General features: G+C 39.6%; 1 protein-coding gene across 1 annotated transcript in view; it reads left to right on the forward strand.

The window, feature by feature from the left end:
- Positions 1 to 230: 230 nt before the first annotated feature.
- Positions 231 to 21,275, forward strand: part of MCCC1 (methylcrotonyl-CoA carboxylase subunit 1) — a gene marked incomplete in the record, with an annotated part of 1,520,932 nt that continues 1,499,887 nt past the window's right edge. The window contains 1 exon segment of the mRNA XM_044070663.1: positions 231 to 386. Within this exon segment, the coding sequence (XP_043926598.1) occupies positions 313 to 386 (74 nt within the window).

Consider the following 21,275-nt stretch of genomic DNA (forward strand, 5'->3'; position numbering starts at 1 on the left):
TCTGACTGCTGCAACCATTTAAACTGACTAAGATGCTGTTTATTTTAAGACAATAACCTCTCACCGCTACTCAAACTGCTAACAGACGAATACAACCTTAGCACTAGGGCCAAGCAGCACAGCATGATGCCTTTCCTACGTTTTCGTTGGTTGTGGTGCTAGACGGCTTGTGTGTGTCAAGCAATGGGATTGGCACGTGAATAGGGGCGTGTGAACGTTGTGAGATGTAAAAAAAAGGAGCCTTGCACAGTTTTAGTGATAGAGTTAGTGAAATATACAAACTGTGTTTTGGGGGCGGGTTTATTTGCAGATATGGCTGCTTCCTCAACAGTTTTTCTGAAAGACAGCAGCTGCCGGTGTTTGGCTCCATTGCTATTGCACCACCAGTAAGTAGCAAGATGTTTGTGATTGTTATGATTATCTGTTTTAAGGAGATACTGTTAATTGCATTTTCTTTGCATTGCAGTTAATATTAGCAAGTGTTTTCACAAGGTGTTCAGCAGTATTGTTATTTTGGTTAGGTGTCCTGGAAGGTGACAGAATCCATGTAGCTCATTGCCGAATGAAAATTAATGTTTGTATAATTGTGGTTAACATAAATGATAACATTTACGCTGAATGTGAGATTGCACTCTGCTGAGGAGCAGTACATACTTAGATTTTCACTGAGTCTTTTAGGTACTGTAGATAAGTTACGACTTTCTCCAGTGTTTTTCAGTGAAGGTTGGAGGATGGCCTTCTCAGTAGTGATTTGATTGCTTCAGGGTATCATGTATTACGTTTTTCTTAGATCGTTATAAAACTATTTTTAAAACTGCAATTTTTGATTGGAAGTAGTGTTTGCCTTACTTTACTAGTTTGCTGTTTAAGCGACTACTGTACATACCTCTCAACTGTTCAGATTTTTGCCTTATATCTTTGACCTGTTTCTCATAGTTGTGGTTTTCTGGCAAATTACTCAGGACTGAATTCAGAAAATAAAGGCAGACATTTGAGTTTCAGACGTCATATCCTTCAGAAAATCCATGCTGATGCAAAACTTGTTAGTCTATCAACTTTCTAAGTTTGTAAGATCAGTATTTAAAAAGTGACCCAGTTTTTGGGTATTTGTCCCCCACTATTTGTGGCTTCACAGTGATATCAGCATAGATATTAAATGACTATAGTTATAGCTGAGTATTTAAAGTGAACAACTTTTTCATTGTTGGTTATTATTAATTTGGAGAGGGGTTAGGTGTTGTTGCCAAAATTGTAAATTTACTTTTATGTCCTGATTGTCTAGGTTCCCTTAACTAGATGACTAGAGTAGTAATGGAATGTTGTAGCTGAGTGGTAAGTGTAGGTATGTCTTTTGCATTACCTATAATGGTTGTCATCCAAATGTTGCAGTACATTTAGACCTTTGGTATGACTGTGCATATAATTTGTAAAAACAGTGAACAGGAGTCAACTGGAATGGAACTCTGTTTGTTTGAGATGTATGAATAGGAGGTTTGCATGTTAAGTCATTGTGCAATTGAATTATCTGTTAGTTGTGTGTACATCAATACAGAAGTTAGGCAGTTGACCGAGATGGAGATTGGTCAATAGTTTCCTATTTTATGCTGGTCACCTCCCTTGAATGGTGAAATTAATTTAGTATTATTCAATCTTGTACATTTTTATTTATAATTAATATTAGGGGATATGCAATTATGTTTGGGAGGTATTTCAAATAATTAAGAGAAACTGGAGATTCATGAATATTTTGTTGACAAGCACTGAGTATTGCCAGTATAAGCATGTTGGTTGCAGAGTATTTATCAATTGATTTGAAGGGGTCTACAAACACATTGACTGTTTTCTGGTCAGGTGGGAGGTTCATGGAGTTACCCTTTCTTATCTTCTGTTTCCTCGTATTTGATTGCCATTATTGCAGAAAGCTGTTGGGTCATATTTGTTTTGCATTTGAGTGTAGTAGTTGGTTTTCCTTGGCTAATCATATTTGCTTTTGGCATTTGTTTCTAAGTTTGTTGTAGGCAATCGCTGACTAGGCACAGCCTTTTGATTTGTAATCTTGCTGGGTTTTGACTCTCATTTTGTTAAATTTTGATAGGTGGATTATTTATTACAAGTTACTTGAGATAGACAAAGTAGCTGTTATCCTAAATAATTGTAGTTTTACATTAGGTCAGACATCTGACTGCCCAACCATTTAAACCAATTAACAAACATGATTTGTATTGGGATCCAGGGATTTGAAACACTTTTTTTATTCTAAGCATCCTAATGGGGACATGTACTTCTATAAAACAGATGCACAATGTTTGCTGTGGTCCAATTGATTGCCGATAGTTCTTTCTGAATTATGTCTTTTTTGGTAGTAATTGTTTTTACTGTGGTAGGGTGTGATTATTTTTCAGTCTGTATATATGGAACTATGTTTGTGCCATAGTTTAGAAATCATGTGAATGTTTTATCAGACTCCAGTCTAAGATATTGCTAGTTTTTTGTATTGGGTACATTCTGATTGGAGAATATATCATTTGGGAAAATTCCAGTGATTTAATAAGGAGATCAAGGTTTTATTCAGTTTGTGTACAGCATGGGATGTCGAAACTGCCCAGAAAAATAAATTCACTTATGCATTTAATATGGAATGAAATTCAGTTTGGTGAATGTGCTTTGACATAATTTGGTTTTAAATGTATAAATCCTATATTTATATACATTGTTATTTTGATGGTGATTTACAACAATTCTATGTCTTCATTAGCGCAGAGATGTGTGGGATGGAGTGTTGAAGATACATACTTTATCAACATTGAGACTTCACCAGGTCTTGTGGTGCCATGCTTATTTCTGTAATTGGTTTAGTTACTAGTTAAAAAAAAAAAAAAACAGGAGAGGGGGTAATTGGTCTAATTTTCTTGAATACAGGGAGACCTTTTGGCAGGTGGTGTTGAATGCAACCATGAAGCCTGGACTAAATTATTAGACTTTTTTAATTAGTAGTTTGCTTAATTTTAGAGCAGAAAATATTTAAGGCAGTAAGAATTAAATAACAATAACAAATAAATATAATAAATATGACAAACACAACTGGAGAGGATACTTCATTGTGTAGTTGGTTGTTTTTTATTTATTTTTTGTTGTTAGATGGCGTGTTTTAGTTAAGAATTTCAGCGGTAATTGGTTATTAATTATTAATATAAACATATACGGTTAGGAAGTTTCAGTTTGAATGATTTAGCAATATTATGTTTTACTTGTTAAAGAAGAATGAGGAAGTTTTTTATTATTGTTTTTAATGATATGCATATGTATTTTTGTGGATCACATGATTTTTAAATGGTATTTAAACAAAGGGAAATTTTGTATCTGATGAAGTTCCGTTTTGTTAATTGCTATTAAAGGAACACAAGTGCTTATACAGCCTTTCTTGGAACTGGTGGTGTAGCTACCGTATTTGAGAAGTATTCCTGGTGCCTTTTAATTTATGGTGTTTTGGACATTTATCTAGTTTTTTTGTGTTTGTTTACATAACTTGGTGCCAAAGTTGTCATTTTTAACCATGTTTCTTTAATTGTAAGTATTTCTGGTTTTGTACTGTTGTATCCAAATTTAAAAGACAGATTATTGTGTAGACTTCTTGGGTTGAATTGGAAGCATTTTTATTCCTTTTTAAACATGTAAGGATAATGTATTTGGAAATCTAGGGGTAGTTCTAGCCGTGGAACCATTTTTAGTGTCATTGTCTCTAGACCACAATAGTAGGAGACTGGGCTTACAAGATGTCTCTGCCTTTTGTAGTGTATGCAGTGTGACAAGACTCTGTCATTAAGATTGTTTGTTAAAACAATCAAAAGTTCACTTAGAAGACGAGATCAGATTGCTCATTGTAACAGAAATACAGTTGTGGAGTCTTTCAGAGTAATTAAGCAAGTATTCATGAGTAGAACAGCAGTTTAAATATGAATCCAGTCCATACATAAACAGCAGTTTATTGCAAAGTAGTAAAATAAAATATTCTAAGTTTACAAGTTGGAGAGTAGATTCTAGTAGATTAGCATATGTAATGCAACACTTAAAAATGTATGTATATGACTGAGGTAATAAACGTACCAAGACAGACTACACTGACATTCTATGACTATGTATTATCTTAAAATAAAAATAGTAAACTCATGTTAAACTTAGCTAAATTTTAGTAGCAACTACTTGCATACCTCTACATAATGATACCATCATTCAGTGACTATGAACTAAATCAGATGTTAAGTATAGTCGGCTTAAGATCAACACAAATAACTTCTAGCAGCCAGTAATTAAATTGCTGATAATAGAAATATTGCAAAGGGTATAAATGTGTATTCCTGTAAAGCTTATTTATAAAGCTAAGCCTTCTAGTAATCCTACATGCTGAGTACCACATACTGGAGGTCTGTAGTCAGTGAACCTGGACTGTTATGTTATCAACTTTATGGCTATTCTATGTCTGTCTGAAACAAATGCGTTCATTTTATTTTATGAGGTATTCCTTAAAGGAATAATCAGAGTCTAAAATTCTGACCAAAAGAAACTTGTCCTGATACCTCCCACTTGTCGCTACCCACTTAACGTGGCATCATAAATGCTACTCGTGGTTTCAGTTTACTTTTGCAGCCCTGCTTTTATTCACTCTGGTGAATACAGTTAGCAATATTCAATTCCTGTAGAAGCTCTCAGTCTTTGATCCCTGGGGAAACAATAAAGTTATTACATTTTTGTGTGTGTTTGTGGTGAGGATGGTTAGGCAAGACTGTGTTTACTTCTTTTGAACTCGTCAACAAGCTCATTTTAATTGTGCAGCTATTTCCTGTATTTATTCTGCATGATGTAACTGTGAGCAGTGACAATTCATACTAAATCTTAGCAGTCTGATGTATTCCCCTTAGTCCATAGTAAGGCAATCTTAGAATTAGTATGTGTAACTGTCACAGGTTGCCATAATGTGCAGCCTCTATTGTGACAGTTTTTGACTTCAGTATTTAAAATGAATCTATTGCTTGCATCACACGTATATTTTTTTACAGCAGGTCACCGAGGTCAAAAAACAAAACATGGAGAAAAAGAAGACTGCTTAACTACTGTTCAAAACTTGCATCATTCTGATTCTTTCTACAGAGCAACTGGGAGTCATGTATATCATAGCACTTAGCTAGCACTCAGAAATCTGCACAACATAAAATATGAAATAAAATGAACAGAAAACTCTGGTTACTAACGTTTTATCTTTGCATTGCTCATATGCTTTCCTGCAAGGTAGTAGCAAGTGAGATCATAAAATTCCGGAAAGGCTACTTTTCTCGAAGGATAAAATGCACAGTTGAAACAAATGACTCTGTGAGACCTTTTGTGAGTACAACTGCAGTTTGAGAGAGAATTTTTGACTAAGACCATTGAAACATCTTGTAAGTACCCCTACTCCACCCCCACCCCCGCAGCCAAAGCTGGGACATGCTCAGAAAGCTAGACTGAAAATATAAACAAAGACCAGAATAAAAAAAAAATCTCTGACTGTCCCTTTAAGGTTTACTTGTTATAGAATTCTCCAAAGCTGGCAAAAAATGTATGTATTATGTTTTTATTTGTAAAAAAAAAAATAAATAAGTAAATAAATAAAATGTGGCCAAACAAAATGCCACCCTCAAGTTACTGCCAGGCCTCAACTTTGCAAGGTGCTTAGCTTCAGTAATGCCACTCACAATGCACTGCAAGGCTCAACAATCATGTATTATACCATGCCATGAATAATTCATGTACAATTAGTACAAGTCTACAGTTCCCATTGTTTAATCAAATACTTTTGTGAGAGTACATCCACTCTTATCTCTCCTCTGTAATATTCAGCAGATGAATGAGAGGTTAAAAAAAATAGTAGCACAGCCATTGCTTAAGAAACAGTGGCAAGCAGCTCCAGTAAAGCCACTTAGATGTTTGGTAAATAAATGTTGTATCCTTACGAGCAAGCGTATAGAAGTAGTACTTACTGCCCACAGTGACTCGGTCTGTAGTTAAAGTGCATCCTTGTGTGTGTACATTTTTATATATATATATATATATATATATATATATATATATATATATATATATATATATATATATATATATATTGATTGCATTAAATCATTAAAGGTTGAATACTCTGAAGAAAGACCCTCAAATGGTAGAAGGGGAAAGAGTGCCTCACAAAACACTGAATACTTCACTCCCATTATAAAGCCTGTATTAGTGAACCCGTTACAAAACTGAGATTGAGTGTAGTATCAGTAGTGTCATAACCCTAAACTTGCATACAGGTAAGATAGTATGGGGGGGGGGTGAAAGCTACCCCTAACCCTATATCTTTTTTTACTAAAAGCCCTTTCCCTAACAGTACCTCTACACAGGAGAAAAGGACACAGAACAAACACTGTTAGTCTAAACGTAATGCAGACATTTGCACGCAAGCACAAAATGCTGTAACAGTCTTGCACATCTTCAAAGCTACCACTTTCTCATTCAAACATTACTTTTTCTGCACGCTTCTACTTGCCTGCACTATATAAAGCTAAATTTATCCATATGTAGTTCACACAAATAACAATTCACTCACTTTTACATTCTCTTTTTTTTTTTTTTTACAGCCAGAAACACTAGTCTTTTTAGAATTCTATCCAGAAGTACATCTATTTGTATAATAAACAAAGAAAATATTTTGTGTAGAACTGAAAATGATTAATTATAAGATGTCACACACGTGTGTGTGTGTGTGTGTGTATGTATGTATATATCTATATCTATATCTATATCTATATATAGTTGCAACAGGAAAATTAAGTATAAATTTGCAACCAAATAAGCACTGTGTCATTTGAGTTCTGAAATCTGCACAGTGCATTTACTAGTACCCCCCAGACTGGCAAGACGGATGAAATGCAAACTTAAACCTTAAGTAATTGTATAACAGCATTAATTACTGCCACTGGTGGCAGTTATTACTCCTTCTTGGCTCAAGCAATCATTTGATCCTGAAGTTAAAACTGGCCAGTCAGGAATCAATCCCACCATAACTTCTACTTCTGGCAAGCATTAGTGCTGCAGTAAAGCCCATTCTATCACATGTATGCTCTGAACAATTCCATGCTGTGCATTATTTTCATTTGTTGATTAGCGTTATTTAAGCCCCTTTGCAGTGGTGGCCAAGGGAGGAATACTTCACCGAGAAACATACAAATTACAACACACTGTAAATGTTCGTCCCATCAGTAATCAGAAATAAGGAAAAATACAATACTTTTTTATGTGTAGTCTGTTTAAGGTTGAAATCCTTTTACTTTGGTTTATATACTGTATTTTTGCATAACGTTTTCTGCTTTAATCCCATACATCTATGCACCTGAAAGCACAATTGTACCTTAAGATGTTAAATGCTGGATTTGCAGTATGGCGCTGTGCTACAGAGGCACATGGAAAGTGCTCCCTCCACAGATTAAAGTAAAGGGGTTAAAAAAGGGACTGATAAACTTCTAACAGGTGCTAAAGAAAATAATTGTGAATGGCTAGGAGAAAAAGAATAGCAATCATTAAAAGGCTGCCACCAAATTCTCAACAAAAAACAAATGAAGATGAAGCGAGGCAAGCGGTCATGTCAGACAGTCAGCATCATTCAGCTTAAAAGAAAAAAAGAAATGTCCGAAATAAGTGAGAAAATAGACATACTGTAGTTTGAAGTCATAAGGAAAGGAGATTGTCTGCTGCATTTATATAAAAAACAGACAAAAGACTAGAGGAGATGCAAACTGCTTTATCTAACCATGTCCGTGATCTGGTAGCATTAAAAATGGGTGAAAAGGAGGTGCTACCAACCAGACTATCCGTGCTGAGGCTGCCAAAGAAGACCTGCAAGAAGTACAGGAGATGGAAAATAGAGAAAGAAAGAAGGGAGAATTTAAGGATCACCAATGTCCCTGAGCGAAGTAGGAAGAGACTGTCAACATTTTGTTAAGCAATTTAACAAATGGAGTAGTTTAGCAAAGGAGTCAGTCGTTATTGATAGAGTGGATCAGGTCTATTCTACTTCACAGCCAGCAAATGGATTCTCACACCCAATGATAAAGTCCAGAATTATCAAATAAACAAGCAGATTTCTAGCATCCTGTGGAAGAAGACTAAAGGGAAGAGTATATATGTTTGGACCATGACCACAGCCGGCTTTAGGCACCAGCGAACCCTGCGGTCACTGGGGGCCCCTAATTACAAATTATTTTATTTTGATATTTTTTGTATGTTTGTCTAACAAACAAAATCTAATGCAGCAATCTTGTGTACTTAGTAAACCAGGTAGGTAATAATAACTCTCCTTTCCAGTTCAAAAATATATCTGTTTATAGTAAGTGTTTTGTCATGTTTCAGGCTTCACAATTTCATTATTTTACTGCTGTGCCCTTGACTTATTTAGGCATTCCCGTCTCTAAAACTAAAACCGTAACTAGCTTTAGTTACCTGTAGTATCATAGACTGTATAGGAACCCCAGAAAAGCTGCTGATTGTTGGGGGGGGGGGGGTGAGGAGCAAAAAAAAAAATTAACTTTCTGATCACATGCTTTATTCAAAAAAGGGTTCTGATATGACCCTGTTAAGATAAGACTGATAATCAATGAATCAACATGAACAAGGTAAACACTAGAGGTCTGAGGATTTTAAGAAGAGATTATGCACCTGATTTTCAGGGCTAGTTTTCTCTTTCAGGGCGATTTATAAATATTGACAACAGTACGTAGTATAACTCTCAACATCTTTGTTCAAGAATTCTGTGCAAAGTCAAAAATAATAGCAGAATAAAGGCTCAAAATCAGGAACACTTTTTAAATATTACTCTAAGTCGCTTAAGAGTAATACATTTTCCCTCAAAATGCATTTTCAGGACAATAAAAAGTATGAAACTCTGTCTGGATTTATTAACCATCTGTAATCCTGAATGATTTGCCAGCAAATCAGACTTTTCATGAGGAACAGTGTGAAATTATGAGTCAAGATCAGCGAGATTGCCTTGAAATTAGGGGCAGTGGTAGGTATGTATTTCTCTTCATTGAGGTAAATAAGTGACTTACACTTGCTGCTGTTTGGTGACTGCTAAACGGTCAATGATCTGGTGTGGCAGTACCAGTGTTGAAAAATGTATTGCTGTTTGCTGAAATCAAATGTATTGCTATTTGCTGAAATCTGTATAAAACTAGTATCACTATGGCGTGTGTGTGTGAGAGCATGTCTGCAAAAAATATCACTGATTTTATTTGTGAAAACACAATAACGACAGGTAGGTACAAAACAACAGTAAAAAAAAAAACAATCTGGTTAACAAATAAGAGGTTTAAGCAGCATTCCAGTCCTGCAAGCAAAGCTGTTGTAATGTATCATTGTAACTAAATGCCAGTCATTGTGAATGTCCCTCTGAGATTGGTCAACCAGTTGTTTTACACAGTCCTGTCATAATGAAAGAGCATTGTAGCTACAGTTCAGTCTTTGTGTACTCCTCCTAGAATTCTGCAGCATAAACTAAAAGCTTGCTTAGGAGGGGTGGCAGTAATAGAGTGATAACTGTACTGGAAGTTTCCATGGGGCCAAAAACTTGCTAGGGGCACCCAAAATGCTAACACTGGCCCTGATCATGACTTCTCTTTGGGCACAAGGTTAAAGAGAAGTAGATTCACCCCATACTTTTAACTCTACATACAGTTAAATATATGCTTTAACTTTCAGATACCCTGTAATACTAAAAATCTTCTTCACCATGGGGTAAAAACCTTTCTGAATCCAGATCTGATAGCTGAAGAGCTGGTGAGATTTAAGTGTCCAGGAACAGGAAAGCAGGGATCTAGACAAGTAAAGTGAAGGAAGGATACTCTCAGAAAACCGAAGAGAGATGGCCTATAAAACTGGTCCGTGTCTTGAAACAAAAAATGGTGAACAGAAATAAAAAAGCAGCACACTTGGCAAAGAAGATTAGAGAACTTTCTGAAAGGTACTGAAAAGAAACTGACAGACATTAACTACCCCATGACCCAAGTGAAATTAACTCCCTCCAGCTGCTTCACTCTGCAGTAAGTGTACTGAGCACGTAATAACCCTGTAATTCCTGCTGCAGAAGTTAAGACAATCTCACTGCCAAGGGAACTTCTACAGTTCCAGGTACAAAAGCATAAAACAAGAAATATCTTCAGTTAAAACCAATGTACGGCAGTTTTCAAGAATCAAAGCAAACTGCTGAAATATCTTGGTTCCCCTCACGTCTGCATCACTGTGTTCTGTACTCTAGTGTTGAATCTGTTGGAAAGGCATCCCCACCCCACCCACAGGTCTTGTACTGCTTAAGCTTACTCTAGCAGTGTAAAAATTCCCTATAGAAAGCAAGCAAATTGATTGATTGTTTTTGGTGGCAAATCATCGGGGGGGGGGGTTGAGGAGGGGGGAGTATCTGCATTCCTTTGAAGTATCTGATTGTTCGAGCCTGCTACTCTCCAGCTCATGCCACTGGCCTACCATACCCCCAGTTTCCACCCACCCACACATCATCTGCATATTTCCTAAACTAATCTGTACCCACCACTTTACTATCAGTCACAAAATAGTTTACAGTCCATACTTTGCCCCTCCTTCACACATCCACTAACCACTCCCTACCTTTCTTTTTTTCAGCCAGATTCCTTCTACAGTGTAACTTGACAAGCCCTCCCACTTCACCCAACCCACAGCCAGTCAAACCATATACTGCCTTCTGTCAGTATCCTGTTCATATGTTCAGTAACTGAACACATAAAATAATTAGCATGCTATTCAAAGCACTACATTTCACTTCCCTCCTCTTTATTGTACATACATATATAGTCTTTTGCCTAATGCTTAGTCCATTGTTTTCAATGGCAATTGCTCCCATATTTCATTCACTATAGCCCACAACATTTACAACCTATCTCGTATCGGTCTTTTCAGACATGTATAAAAGTAGGTAACCCAACCCACAAATTAGTAACAAGGAACAAATTTAAAACCAAGCAGCATCATATATTCCAGCTATCCCTACCCAGTCTGCAAATATGCAGTGACATTCACCTCCCCCCTTCCAGGTCCAACCACAACAACCTCTCCCGTAATAGCCCGCACAACCATTAATAATGTTACACCTCACTCCTGCAACTCCAGTAAAACATCTCTAAAATTTATAAACATTAACCATAGAATAACCATAGAAGCTGTGATGTCCGTGACCTGGCCCAGCAATCAAGGAGCCTCAATCCTCACCACTAACACCAGTGAGGGGCATCTCATATAATAGGAAAGGATAACAAATGCACACACAGTCCGGGGCTGGTTGCTCCCTTGCTCTCCAGGTCCCCAGTAAGACTCCCCACTGGCACAGCTATGGGGTCCAGACCTCAGCTAGCTGGGCAAGATAAAATCTCCAGCACCCTCTCTCTCCAACCAGTGCTTCGTGTCCTTGCCCAAGTAGCTGACACGCACACACTTTGAGATAAGAGTTTATACAACCACACAGACACTCTTGGAGAAGGTTGGCACAGGTTCTCCAGCTGTGCCCCTTTTACCCAGACTATATGGTAGAGATCACTATCACCACCCAGCTAATATTTATCAGCTACTCAAAGGGCCTTAAAAGGGTGTCTAATCATTACTGTGCAATATTATTCAATTGGTAGTATAGCCCACGGCTAACGCTATAGGAGTGGCTTTGTACAATTTTACCAAAGGCATGCAAGTACTCTTAAGTGCTTAAATTATTTCTACAAAAAACAGCCACAGTTGAAAGGTTTAAAAATATGTAATAATAAATTAAAACCACAAGGCAATACTTTTTACTGCACAGTGCTAGTCAAGAGTTCAGAGATCACAGAGAAATACTTAAAATAATTCAGTAGTATAGTTCTAACATCACAAAAAAACACACGTAGTCTAATCGTTCTAGTTCCTAGCTATTTCTAAGAGAAAACACAAATCTAAGATAACTTGCACATAGAACACAGGCAGAGTGCTGATGAGTTGGATGGTCAAGACAAAAATGCTTATTGCCCTCCGATTCCCTCTATTTTTAAAATCGCATTCCTGTTTCCCATTACATCATTCTTCAAACTTCCCCGGCTTCCCAGGCTAACAAACTGCATTTACATTCTTACATCTACTTTTGTTATCTTGCAGCTGGTCAGGAAGCAGAGCAATAAAAATACGTTTGCATGTTTAAGTCTAGCAATTTAACTCTTGGTTAAAACAATAGAAAGAATGTCTTGATCTAGACCAGCCGGAGCCAATATTAAGGATCAAAGACCGTCATAAAATGCTTGACTTAGCTTCCTTACAGCAGAGTGTACTTTTTGTTACATATTTTTTTTCAGTTCCACATATAACTCTATTTATTTTTACCATTTAAGACAACAAGTCTGTGGTTTACATTATTTACAGATGACAGAATTCTGGCTAGGCTGGCAGCCTTCACACCCCCCCCCTCGAGAACTCAAGCTAGTTTTTCAAGTGACCCTTGAGAAACGCTGCTTGAGAGGGTTAGGTCTATCTGAGTATACCTTACCCCATTCCCTGTATTGAAAGTCCATCTGCATTAGCATTGCTAATCACACTGCGGTGCTGCATGGACATATCATATGCTTGAAACCCTAGGCTACATCTTGGCATTTTGCTGGCTGGCTCTGTTTAACCATGTTAGGGGTTGTCTGTCATAACAGTGAATTTCCTTCCATACAGATAAGGCTGAAGTTTCTGCAGTGCCCACACTATCGCTAGACATTCCTTTTCTACAGCTGCATAGCATTCCTCCCTGGGTTGGAGCCTACGACTGAGATAAACCACTGGGTGTTTTTCTCCCTCTGAAGAAATCTGGCTAAATACAGACCCACCCCATGGTTTGAAGCATCCACCTGCACAACACATTCTTTACTGTAGTCTGGACTGGCTAACACGGGGGGTCCACCCAAAGCTTCTTTAAGCTTCTGGAATGCCTGCTCACATGCTGGGGTCCACACTACCTTATCTGGCCTGTTCTTCCTTGTTAGGTCTGTGAGGGGAGCAGCTGTGGTACTGTAACTGGGGATAAACTTTCTGTAGTACCCTGCTGTCCCTAAAAATGCCCTCACCTGCTTTTTAGTAACAGGTGAAGACCATGCCTGAATGGCTTCCACTTTGGCAGGTTCTGGCCTTTATCTTACCACTCCCCACTCTATGTCCTAGGTAGGAGACCTCTGCTATACCCACCTAACATTTGCTCTGCTTAATGGTCAACCCTGCCCTCTGTATTCTGCCCAGCACCTCCCTGACATGCTGAAGGTGCTCTGGTCATGAATGGCTGTAGATGGCAATATCCTCTAGGTAAGCAAGGGCAAACGCCCTCTGGGGCATTCTTCATCCCAAAGGGCATCTTTGTGAACTCCTACAAGCCCAAAGGAGTCACACAAATGCCAACTTCTCTCTAGCACTGGGAGTCAAGGGCACCTGCCAGTACCCCTTGGTAAGATCAATGGTTATAAGAAACTTAACCCCACCCAGCTGCTCTAGGGCCTCATCTGTCTTGTGCATGGGTTAAGCATCTGACTCTGTGTAACTATTTAGTTTTCTGTAGTCCACACAGAACCTGGTACTGCCATCCTTCTTTGGCACCAGCACCACTGGGGAGGCTCAGGGACTGTTGGACTCTTGAGTCACCCCTAGTTCCAACATCTCCTGTACCTCCTCCCTCAGAGTCTGTTTGACTCTCTTAGACAGTCTATAAGGGGCCTGCCTAATAGGCCTTTGGGGTCCTGTATCCACCTGGTGCTGCCCCAGGTGGGTGCACCCTGGTTTCCCAGTGAACATGTCCCCAAATTCCTGCAACACTGCTTGAATTTCTTGAACCTGGGTAGGAGATAGCTGCTGTGATATTGCTACCCCTTCCACTGAGGTGTCAGCCCAAGCCTCATTGAGGAGATCAGTCCTCAGATCTCCCTCAGACTCCTCTTGCAATCCACTGCAAATGCTAAGCACAAGGGCCTCCCTATCATGGTAAGGTTTCATCATGTTAACTTGGTACAATTTGTGCCCCTGCCTTTTGCCTAGCATTTCCATCATGTAGTTAACATATCTTACCTTTCTTACCACTTTGTAGGGTCCCTCCCAAGCTGCTTGTTGTGTCTGACAGGAATGAGAACCATTACCTGCTGCCACACAGCATACTCTCCAGCTTGAGCATTCCTGTCATACCACCCCTTTTTCTGTTGGGCTTCTGCCAGGTTCTCCTGGGCCAAGCCTATGAGTTCCCCGATTCTTGTCCTGAGGTTTATGATGTATGCCACAACAGACTCCTTGCGAGACTCGAAACTCGCCTTCCCACTCATCTCAAATTAAATCTAGAGGTCCCCTCACTCTATGCCCACACAGCAATTCAAAGAGTGAAAAACCTGTGGATTCCTGAGGAACTTCTCTGTAAGCAAACAGATGGGGTAAATATTTGTCCCACTCCCTCTTAAACTGATCTGCAAATGCCTGTAGCATGGACTTGATTGTAGAGTTTAACCTCTCAACAAGACCATTAGTCTGGGGATGGTAGGGGATGGTCTTCATGTGCTTCACCCCGCAGGACTTTCACAGACAAGCCAGCAGGTCTGACATGAGATTGGCACCTCTGTCAATCAGTATTTCATTTGGGAAACCTACCCTGCTGAAAATCTCTAACAAAGCATTTGCCACCTTCTCTGCCTCAGTGGAGGACAAAGCCACTGCCTCAGGGTATCGTGTAGCATAATTCACTACCACTAGGATATACCTTTTCCCTGTGGAACTTTGGGTACTCAGAGGACCCACAATATACATAGCTACCCTCTGAAATGGCTCCTCAATCCCAGGCAAAGGCATCAAAGGAGCTCTCACCTTGTCTCCTGCCTTGCCTACCTTTTGGCACTGCTTACAGGTCCTGCAGTACCCTGTTACATCTCTGGAAATTCCAGGCCAATAGACGTTCTGCATAATACACCTCTTTGTACATTTTATGGCCATGTGACCTGCAAAGGGAATATCATGGGCTATGGCTAGAAGCGCCAGATAGTAGGCTTTAGGCACTACCAACTGCTGTACTCTCTCGCCTTCTAGCCCCCCTCAGGTGGTCCACTTTCTGTATAGTAACCATTTGTCCCAGTATACAGATTCCCCCTTTCCTTTCCTTGAGAATCCGGTGCCTCCCTAGCTACCTGCCTCAGGCCTTGCAATGTGGGGTCTGAGAGCTGAGCCTGTCTCAGCTCTCTCCTTGTAACCCTTCCCAGCTCTCCTTCAACAGGAAGTCTGGCATCCTCTGACAGTGGTGCCTGACTGTCAGTCTGTGTACTACTACTCACCTCTACCTTTGCTGTTACTGTGTCCAAGGGACCATCAGTACCCCCAAGCAGCTGTGGCTCACCTTCAATCTTACTGCTACAGGGTATGCAGTCTGTCTGGGTCTCCTCCAGGCTACCAGACCCACATGCTTGTCTCCTAGCCTGATCATGTGTAACTGCATAAGCACATGGTACTGCCTCATCCAAATCCTTCCCTATCAGGACATCTGCAGAATGGTAGTTCGGTACCCCTGTTGTCTCAAGACAACCTACTATTGGCATTTTGTCTTTCCCACTTAATGGCTCCCTCACCTTTTGTTCCCCACTTTGCTTCTGTGGACACCTGTATGCCACATGGCCCCACTGGTTGCATTCAGAACATTTAACCCTAGCTCCTGAATGTGTACCTGGACTAGTGGCTTCCCCTGCTACTGGCAGATTCTGTTGGGGCAGTCTGTGCTGCGTACCATGGGTTCCTTTAGACCCATGAGCAGCATTGGGGGTCCCTTTCCTGTGCAGGGCTGCTCTGCTTGCCAGGTATAGGTCTCCCTTCTTCCCCATCTCATCTGAAGTAGCACATTATCTGTCAGCTAACCAGATCCTCGTGTCCTCAGGCAAAGTGCTAATGGCTTGTTGTCTCACCAAAAGGTCTGCCAGCCCTTCAAAAGTGGTGACCTGACATCCACTCACCCACCTATGGAAGTAAGTGCTCAGTTCGGCAACATATTCACACACACTTTCATCTGCCGTGCGTCTATGCTCACAAAACGTTTTCCTATATGTTTCAGGTGTTAGCTTAAACAATTCTAACAAATGCTTTTTACCAGCAGTATAATCAAAACATGCAATGTCAGACATTTTTGACAAAACAGTTACAGCGGTACCATGGAGTAAGGGGGTCAGGAACCGTACCCAGAGCCTTTGGTCAACACTATCCTGTTTGCATACCCTCTCAAACATATGAATGAAACCACCAAAAGTGTCCCCCTCTTTAAACTGCGGGTAAAATTTGCTGAACTTTTGTGCTTCTGGGGTCCAGTTACTCCATTTCCCATTACCTCCATGACTCTGGCGAAGAGTCAGCATCACCTTCTCATGCTCTCTCTGCCTCTCCATTTTCTCAGCTTCCAGGCGTAGCAGTTTCTCATTCTCCTCAGCCTGCAACCGTCGCAGTCTTTCATTGTCTTGACTCACTCTCTTTAGACACCTCAGTCTCTCAGTTGCTTCTATTTCCACACGCCTGGCCTCCAACTCAAGTCTGTTTTGCTCCAGATTGATTTTTAACTCCTCTGCAGAAAGGCTGAGCTGTCCATTCTCCGAGGGTATTATATCTCCACTGCCAGTCTGATTGTCCTCCTGGTTGCTGTTTTCTGATGCAGCTGTAACCAAGGCTGTGTTGCTGTTTTCTGATGCAGCTGTAACCAAGGCTGCAATCAGGTCTGCCTTAGTCAGGTTTCCATGCACCAGTCCCCTAGACAGGCACATCTCCACCAGGTGGCTCCTTGTCAGCTTTCCATACTCCTCTGCTGACATGTTGCCTGCTCACCCTGACTAAGCTAACAAAAAAAAAATAAAACAATTGTGATCTGAACTCACTACATGGCTGATTTTGGAGTACAAAACGCCTTCAGAGCTCACTGTACACCAGCTACAGGAACCAGTATAAGCCAATTAGTATTTCCCAACCAGTTAATATGTGGTGTGGATATCCCACCACTGACCAACTGTGACACCCGTGCCCTGGCCCAGCAATCAAGGAGCCTCAATCCTCACCACTAACACCAGTGAGGGGTGTCTCGTATAGGAGGAAAGGATAACAAATCGGAGGAAAGGATAACAAATACAGTAAAGTGCAATTTCCCTTATGAGCAAACAGAGATCAGTCAGTCTGGGGCTGGTCACTCCCTTTCTCTCCAGGTCCCCAATAATACTCCCCACTGGCACAGCTGTAGGGTCCTGATCTCAGCCAGCTGGACAAGCTAAAATCTCCAGCACCCTCTGTCCAGCCAGTGCTTCATGTCCCTGCCCAAGTAGCTGACACACACACACACACTTTGAGATAAAGGTTTATACAACCACACAGACACTCCTGGGGAAGGCTGGCACAGGGTCTCCAGCTTGTGCCCCTTTTACCCAGACTATACGGTAATATTTATCAGCTACTTAAAGGCTCTTAAAAGGGTGTCCAATTATTACTGTGCAATATTATTATCCAATTGGTTGTATAGCCCACGTCTAAAACTTTAGGAGTGGCTTTGTACAATTTTACCAAAGGCATGCAAGTACTCTTAAGAGCTTAAATCATCTCTACACAAAACAGCCACAGTTGAAAGGTTTAAAATATTTAATAATAAATAATTAAAACCACAAGACAATACTTTTTACTACACAGTGCTAGTCAAGAGTTCAGAGATCACAGAGAAATACTTAAAATAATTCAGTAGTACAGTTCTAACATCACAGAAAAACCGTCTAATCTTTCTAGTTTCTAGCTATTTCTAAGAGAAAACACAAATCTAAGATAACTTGCATATAGAACACAGGCAAAGTGCAGATGAGTTGGATGGTCAAGACAAAAATGTTTAATGCCCTCTGATTCTCTCAGTTTGTAAAATCACATTCCTGGTTCCCATTACATCATTCTTCACACTTCCTGGTTTCCCAGGCTAACAGAAACTACATTTACATTCTTAACATCTCCTTTTGTTATCTTGCAGCTGGTCAGGAAGCAGAGCAATAAAAATACATTTGCATGTTTAAATCTAGCAATTTAACTTAGGTCAAAACAATAGAAAGAATGTCTTCATCTAGACTGGTCAGAGCTAACTTTAAAGATCAAAGACAGTCCCAAAATGCTTAACTTAGCTTCTTTACAGCAGAGTGTACTGTTGTTGCTTTTTTTCCAGTTCCACATGTAACTCTGTTTTACCATTTAAGACAACAAGCCTGTGGTTTACATTAATATTTAGAGATGACAGAAAATAATTTTCTATCTGGCTAGGCTGGCAGCCTTCACAGAAGCATCTGTAGCAAAGTAACTGAACTGCATGCTTTCATGTCTCATTACATCATTGACATCCTTGTTATATCATAGAACATAGCTAAAACCCAAAGTCAAAGACACTGAAGTCCTACCTCTAGGATGTAATATCTTTCAAACAGACCATATACTGAAAAAAGTTGGTGGAGTAGCTATTATATACTCAAAACGCCTGAACTTATCCCTTTATCAGAAAAAGCATCCCTCATTCAATAGTGCAGAGATTTTTATTGCCTTACTCAAGTTAAACTCGTTTAAGACTATCTGTATCCTAGAGTTTTATATTCCCCCAGCAGTAACATCAGCACAGTAGAGGGCATAATATCCTGGGCATCTACCAATAAACCCTAAGAAACCATCGTCCTTGAGGACCTTAACGTAGACTGGGCCCAAATTTGTATCTGATACCCCCACTACCAGTATTAACATGTATGGTTTCCCTCAGCTCATCAATGTACCGGCAAGATGTAACATGCCCTTCTCTAATGCCTGTACTCTAGAATGGATTCTTTCAACTAAACTCAGTATCTATAACTATGGGACACTGTCTGACAACCTAAGTGACTACCTGCCCAATGTTGCTAATTTTGCTAAAAGGCTTGTATGCAATCCAGTAAAACATCACATACAGGAATGTGCGTAACCTATCCACTTTTAATGTTGACTGTTTCATCTCCACTTTCAAACAATACAATTGGAATAGGTTAAAAAAATCTTCCTTTAGATGAAGCCACCTTTAATAAAACCTTTAAGATATACTGAATGAGCATGCTCGAGCAACATGGCTATCCAGTAACATGGCCATCTAAAAACAGTAGGCAAATAATGGGTCTTGGAGACATGACCTAGAAAGCATGGCACATCAACAAATCCCCAGAAAAACTAATACACTATAGACAGGCAATAAAGCAAAGCACAGTACAAGGCTTGACAAAAAATTCCAATACTTTAACGTACAGCAGGCACACCAAAGTAATTCTGAAAAATTCTGGTCATTGGTGCAAAACTACTAAATCCAGGCCAAAGTCAACAACCCATTCCCTCCCCAGAAGACACTTCAACAGTCACTAACTTTAACAGGTACTTCCTTCAAGTTGTAGTCTCCCTTATTAAAGACAACCCTACCACCAAACCATCTGCCCACAAACCAAAGATCACTTCTCACTCAAACCAGTCCCTACCTCCACCATAAGAAAATGTCCTAAAACAAAGCTGTAAACAGCCTTCTTCCTGAATTCTACCCAATACTGTAGGAATGTCACAAGGTTCCATACTTGGACCCCTCCTGTTTAACATATTTATAAATGTTCTACACACTGCTTCTAAACACTCCACTCTTGTACGATATGCAGATGACCCAACATTCATCTGCACAGCATCTGACCTACAAAACTTCAAGAAATTACTTGATAACCCTTTGTCCATAGAATTCTCACTATGCAACTTACAACCCCTTGTCAAAGTCACTTAAATAACACCCCAACACCAAACTCTTAAGAGTCCCAGTTGATGACAAGTTGAAGTCTGACCTACGCTTCCAAATTATTTACCAGGAAATTCCAACTGGGCACAGTTCCTTTTTCAGTGGAGGCCCGGGGAGAAAAGCTCCACAGAAAAATGAATGAGCAGGAGAATACATGAAGAACAATTGAATATACATACAATAGCAAATAATGCATACTGCAGCAAACAGCTGTACATACAGTATGAAATATAGTAATGAACAGATATACCAACATCTAGCTAGAGGCTAGGAATAAAGGTAGGATGTATATACAGATAGTACTAAGCTCAAACAGATACTCTTCTAAACTCGTATACCTAAATCTTGTATACAATTATAGCACTAAATTCAAGCAGATATAAAGCAGCAATTAAAAAAATACCTAGTGGTTGGTCTCTTGTATAGAACAAAACTCCACCTAACAGACAGAACTAGAGAAACCATAACTAAGTCCTACCTCCTACCTACCCTACTGTGTCTCCAAACTCTTTTTCCTAACCTTCAATTGTCCACGCAGACAAAGCTGGAACAATGCTATAATAAAATGGCTTGCTTTGCTGCAAATTGCCCCTTTAGGATTCATCAGTGTTCTACCATTAAACAACTAAATTGAACTAAACTCCCACATCACCTCCACTATAGTTGGCTACTACTAGATCCTCTTCTAATACATTACCCTGACAAGTATCCAGCACTAAAAGGCCTGCACACTACCATGCTACCACAGCTCTTGGCTCTAAAGACAAACTCCTCTTCTCCTTATACTCAGACTCTGTAGCTACCCTCCCACATGCCCTCAGGCTTCTTGAAAACCAGCAGGCATTCAAAACACATCTAAGAAAGCACCTCAACATCCTGACTGTGTAGCTGAAAATCTCCAAGAGAAGTATAATATAGTTTTGCTTCTTCCGCCTCCTCTACTAAACCTCTGCTCTTCTTATCCTCTGTTACCAACTATCACCCGGTCTTCACCCATCCTGCCGTCTACATATGCCTCTCAACACTTTTTCCCACGCATTTCATGTATGTCTCCTAATTAAATGAACTTGTTGCTTTCCATGCTTTGTACATGACTCTGTATTGTGACATCTGTTGGACTGCATAGTTATTTAACTAGATATGTATGGAGTATAATTAGTATAAAATGCCTTACGGTTATATGTATAGTTACCATTTTATCTTTATCTTTTTTGACCTTGTAAAATGTATTTTAATTGTATTCTGCCTGACATTGTTGAAATTGTATAATTTAAAAGATTTTGTTTGTATTGGAGCTTTTCTCCCTGAACCTCTGCTGCAAAGATGGACTTCCCTGGTCAAGAAATGTAAAGTAAATAAATTAAAATTTAAAATAAAATAAATGGTTCCA

This window comes from Protopterus annectens, chromosome 4.part1, assembly GCF_019279795.1.
Source record: "Protopterus annectens isolate FY-2018-M chromosome 4.part1, PAN1.0, whole genome shotgun sequence".
NCBI classification, from domain to species: Eukaryota; Metazoa; Chordata; order Ceratodontiformes; family Protopteridae; genus Protopterus; species Protopterus annectens.